Source organism: Talpa europaea (assembly GCF_964194135.1).
Source record: "Talpa europaea genome assembly, chromosome: 12".
Taxonomy (NCBI): Eukaryota; Metazoa; Chordata; class Mammalia; order Eulipotyphla; family Talpidae; genus Talpa; species Talpa europaea.
Window position 1 is genome coordinate 4,413,114 of NC_140079.1, and position 5,915 is coordinate 4,419,028.

General features: G+C 41.8%; 1 protein-coding gene across 1 annotated transcript; it reads right to left on the minus strand.

Annotated features, from left to right (window-relative positions):
* Positions 1–3,426: 3,426 nt before the first annotated feature.
* On the minus strand, positions 3,427–4,266 carry LOC311180633 (olfactory receptor 7A5-like; the record flags this gene model as incomplete). Its single annotated transcript, XM_084248550.1, has 1 exon — positions 3,427–4,266. The coding sequence occupies one exon, from the start codon at positions 4,264–4,266 to the stop codon at positions 3,427–3,429; it is 840 nt and encodes a 279-aa protein (XP_084104676.1).
* Between the last annotated feature and the right edge of the window lie 1,649 nt (positions 4,267–5,915).

A 5,915-nucleotide genomic window follows, 5' to 3' on the forward strand; every position in this document is an offset into this window, starting at 1 on the left:
GTTACTTCAGGCCACCTAATGGCCCTCCGGGCTTGGACTAACAGCCTCTCTCCGTCCACCAGATGTCCCCTATCCAGCTGGGCACCTCACGTTGGACTTGACACGTCTCTGTGGGTGTGGACCAGGAGAGGAAGAAACTCAACAGCCCAGTTACTGTTTATTTCCTTTATAGTCAGAATGATGATGTACAGATATCACCTTCCCTTACGTACGCAGTCTTAGTGCTGCAGTGCTGTTTTCTTTTACTGTACGGAGCATTTTGGCTGATATAGTCCCAAGTATTTATATTCTCCTTATTTCCCTTGCTGCTGGAGATGAATCCACAAACACGTCTGAATTTTTTATTGCAGAGAGTTTCCCCAAGTTTTCTCATATGTGTTACAGTTTTGGGTCTTACATCAAAGTTTTATTCATTTTGAATTGATTTTTCTGTGTTTTGAGAGAGAGTCATCTACTTTCACTGTTCTGAGTGTGTGTCCACTTTTCCCAATACCATTTACTAAAGTGGCTCCTTGCTCTGGTGTATGTTCTCGGCTCAAATTTGTAGATTAACCGTTCCTGTAAGTCTGGTTTATTTCTGGGGTCTTGATTCTATCCCATTGGTCTCTGTGTCTGTTATAGTTCCCTGACTATTTTATTTATCCAGTGTTGTTTTAATTATCATAATTTTATAGTATAGTTTGCAGTCTGTGATTGTACTAGAGACATTTGATCTTTTTTTGTCAGAGTTGCTTTGCTATCCAGGGTCTTTTGTGGTTTTATATATAAAGTTCAGTAATGTGTGTTTATTTCATAAAATGTGCCATTGAAAAATTCAGGTGAATGTGTTGACTATGTAGACTGCTTTGTGGAAGATGTTCATTGTGGCCACATTGATTCTTCCAATCCATTCGCAAGGAATAACTTTCCATTTCTTTGTGTCATTTTTATTTCTTTGACAGAATCTTATAGTTTTCTTAATTCAGGCCCTTCACATCCTTTGTTAAGTTTGCTAACTAGGTATTTAACATTTATTTGTTTGGTTGGTTGTAAATTGGGTCATTTTCTAACTTTTTCATCCTCTAACTATTGTGTATATATGGGAAGGCAGCTGATATGTTTGTGTTTATCCTGCCATATTAACTGAACGGGCTGATTGTTTCAGTGAGAGCCGACATCCACGTATCCTGAAAACCCTAAAAACTGGACATCAATGGAACTCATCCTAAAATAATGAACACTATTTACAGGCATTTGTTTCTGAAAACATCCATCTGAATATTGGTTTGTTATTCCCACAATGCTATATGCAAGAAAACAGACGTAAGGCCATCTTTTTAATACATAATTTAAGAAAGCAGTTGAATCTCACTAATCTCCTGTGTATTCTGTATGAAGGGACCCATGCCGCATGTCTGCTAAATTTCTTATTGCTCCTCTAAATCAGTAATTTTGCATTACATGTTAAAATGCATCATAGCCTCATTATTCACTTTGAAATGTAAATTAATTGTAATACAAAGCTATTAAATAAAGGAGACACTCCCATTAAATTATTTCCATGTCTTTTGAGTTCAGTTTTTAATTGTTAAATTGAAGTAATGTTGCATTATAACCTTATATGTATTTCTGCTATACATGATTATTAATCCACATGAGTATATGCAACATTTAGTTCACTGCTAAAAGTTCAAATTTATCTTTCATGATACCATTGTCCTCTGTTTCTGATTTAACCACCTCCCTTCCCCAATCTTTCTGTTAGCCACTAATTTTTCTTATATAGTCCAAAAGTATATTTTGTTTTATGGACATGATCTGTTCGTTTGTTTTCTTTATCACATATGAGTGAAATCATACGGTATTTGACTCTGTCTGCTTGGCTTATTTCAGTAAAGATAATTCTGTTGTTTCCCTTGTGTTGTTGCAAATGGTGCAATTTCATCTATTTAATATCCAAATAGTATTCCATAATCTACATATACCATATCTTTTTGTCCAGTTGTCGATCAGTTGGATTGATTCTACCTCTTGGCTATTATAAATTCCATTGTAGTGAACACGGGTGACACTCAAATCTTGGAATAACTGTTTATGGGGGTATTTTCCAGCTAAAAGCTCACAATGAGACAATTGGATCACAGGGAACTTACATTGTTAAATTTTGAGGGATTTCCTTACTACTTCCATAACAGATGCACAACTTTTCCTTCCACCAAAATAAGTGTTTCCTCTTCCGGTGGGGCCCCTGTGAGCTCAGTGACCAGGACAGGAAAGGAAATATCCACCCTCTACCAGAGTGAAGAGATCAGAGTTTTCAGGGGAGCCAGATGGCTTCATAATGGATCCCAGAGCAGAGGAAAGGACAGTGTGACAGAGAACAAACCACTCCTTGTAAAGTTTGAAGCAGACTTGCAGTATTTGCAACCCAGGTCCCTCAATGGACAGCAGGGCTTAGGGCTGTGGTGTGGTCATTGCCTGTGACCACAGCTGTAAAATGGACACACTGAGCCCAGAGGTGCCCCCTTCATATCCAGGCCAGCTGAGCCCAAGATGGAACCCTGTGGACTAGACCCAGCTCCAGTCACCAGGAGACTCATTCCATAGCAGGAGCAACCAGAAGGAGGTGGGGAGGGAGGTGAGGACAACTGAAGACCAATTGGAGTTTCTGTGAGGGAGGAGGGTAGAGGTCACAGAGTTCACTTCTCAACAAACTGAGACAACATTTAATTCCCAGACCCACAACTACCTCCACCTCAAGCCAAGGAAATGTAGAAGAGAAACAATCAACCTAACACACAGCACCCCAGCTATACACCTTGAAATGAGGTGACATAAATAGTTAAAAATCAAGTAACATTTGAGCACAAGAAAGATAAAATAAGTAGCAAAACAGAAGGTCTGGTTCATAAAGACAGGAGAGAGAAGCAGAGGAGTCTCGGTGAAGTCAATGAAACAATACTAAATACAATATTAAATGCCCTGAGGTGACTCAGGGCAGACAGGCAGCTGCAAAGCAGTAGAAAGAAGATAAAGGAACATGGGAGCACCTCACCAAAGAGATGGACAGTATTAAGAGAACACAAAAGAGTCTCTGCATGTTCACAAAGACAGATGTAGAAAGTGTTTTAAATAGAATTAAAATGCAAACAAAATAAATTCGGAAATGAGGGTACAAATCTATAAATCACCCCATAAGGAAAACAGAGAGAGGTAGACATAGACACAGAAAAAATAAGGAAATGCTGCCAAAAATCCCAGCCTCGGTGAGAAGTGGACACATAACGACAGTGGATAATCCAGAAGGTGAAGAGAGAAGGAGGGACACTTTTCAAAAAAATCATACCTGAGAATTTTGCAACCTAAAGAGTGAAATAAGCACAAATAACCAGGAAGTACTGTGAGCCCTGCTGCTCCCGACCAGACAATCTGAGGAAGCGGCCCCCATCATGTTGCGGTTGCTCTGCAGCTGAAGAGCCTCCCCAGGGCCTGCTTTATGTCCTTGTTTCTGAGACTGTAGATGAAGGGGTTCAGCATGGGGGTCACCACCGCGTACATCAGAGAGGCGATTGCACTGTCCCTGGATTCGTGGGTAGCAGCAGAGCTGAAGTACACGCCGAGCCCTGTCCCGTAGAACAGGGAGACCACGGAGAGGTGAGACCCGCAGGTGGAGAAGGCTTTGTACCTGCCACTTGCTGAGGAGATTTTCAAAACAGAGGACACAATCTTAGAGTAGGAGAATAGGATGCCACTGAGAGGAATGATCGCCACAACCCCCACTGTTAAATATAGCACCAGCTCATTGAGGAAGGTGTCAGAACAGGCAAGCTGGATCACCTGGTCCAGGTCACAGAAGAAGTGAGGGATTTGTAGCTGTGAGCAAAAGGACAGTCGCAAAACCATTAAGCTGTGTAATAGAGCATGCAGAAGACTTAACACCCAGCATGCAAGAAGCAGGAGGCCACAGAACTGGGGGTTCATGATGACCATGTAGTGCAGGGGATGGCAGATGGCCACAAACCGGTCATAGGCCATGGCTGCCAGGAGGAAATTGTCCACTGCTGCAAAAATTATGGAGAAAAACACCTGGCTGAGACAGCCCGCGTAGGTGATGGCTTTGTTCTGTGTCTGGATGTTGAGCAGCATCTTGGGGACGGTGGTGGAGGTGAAGCTGATGTCGGCAAAGGACAGGTTGGCGAGGAAGAAGTACATGGGGGTGTGCAGGTGGGGGTCCGTGACGCTGGCCAGGATGATGAGGAGATTCCCAGTGACCGTGACCAAGTACATGGCCAAGAATGCCCAGAAGAGGAGGGGCTGCAGCGAGGCCTCTTCTGAGAGCCCCAGGAGGGTGAACGCTGTGGGGTGGGTTTGGTTTCCTGGCGCCAGGTCGCTGGTGAGCCTGGGGGATGGAGACAGAAGTGATGTAAACCTAACCAGAGCAGAGCAATCAAGACATGGGTTTATCTCCACATCCTCACCAACATTTGTTGTTGCTTGTTTTTTTGTTTTTTTTTTATATGTGCCATTCTCACTGGTGTCAGATGGTATCTCATTGTGGTTTGATTTGCATTTCCCTGAATATAAGTAATGTTCAATATTTTTTCATATGCCTGCTGGCTATTTGCATTTACTCTTTGGAAAAGTCTCTTTTTATCTCTTCTGCCCATTTTTTGACAGGGTTGTTTATTTTTGTTGAATTTCCTCAGCTCTTTGTAGATCTTTGTGTTCTCTGCTTTATCATTAGTATTGTGTGCAAAATTTTTCTCCCAATCAGTAGGCTGTCTCTTTGTTTTTGTTAAAGGAACTCTCCTGCACTGCTGGTGGGAGTGAAAACTGGGCCAATCACTATGGAAAGCTGTGGGGAGGTTCCTCAACCTGCTAAAGATGGAGCTTCCATATGATCCAGCAATTCCACTCCTAGGTATCTACCCAAAGGACACAAAAATATTATTCCAAAGCACACATGCACCCCTATGTTTATTGCAGCACTTTTTACAGTATGTAAGCTATGGAAACAACCCAAACACCCAAATAGACAACTGGATCAAGAAGGTTTCATACATATACACAATGAATATTACTCACCAATCAAAAAAGATAAACTCGTGCCATTTGCAGCTACAAGGATGGAGCTGGAAAGGATCATGCTCTTGAAATATGCCAGAAAGAAAAAGAAAAATACAGGGTAGTTTCACTTACAGGAGGAATGTAGAGGATACAAATAAGGGGATTAGGGACAAAATTTATTATAATAAAGTGAAAATCAAAATGAATAAGCAACTACAGACTAGAGAGATTCTGCAGGATGGAGAAGGTATTTGGATCAAAACGGGTGGGAAGAGCACAAGGGACTATGGTGATGAGACGCGGGTGAATTGATGGTGGAATTTCATGGGGACTGTAACTGAGATGAGAAAGCATGCATTGAAAAAAATGAAGGACGATGTAAAAATATATAAAAAATAAATAAAAATTTTAAAATACAAAAAAAGAGTTTAAATGGCATGATTTTATTTTAAATGCATTCAGTTAATGTATTTCATCTCATAGAGATAGTGCCTGTTATCTGAAATTTTCTTTCTTTTTTTTTTTAAAGATTTATATATTTTTACAAGAACCGAGGTACAGGCCAGATGCACAGGAGGTGAGAGGATTCACTAGAGACAGAGGGGGAACAGAACAGGCAGACTGACAAAACATACTCTTAGGGGAGCAGCGGGCGTGACAGGAGAGGTCTGATGTGCCATGTGGGACCCTTGCCGGCCGGCCAGGATCGAACTGGCGCTGCGGAGGCTGCGGACAGCGTCAGAGTGCAGCACTCAACCACCTGCACCACCAGGGGAGGCCCTAAAATTTTCTTTTTTTTAAAGATTCATGTATTTATACATACAAGTGCTGGGGTACAGGCCAGAGATGTGGGGAGGAGAGGGTTCACC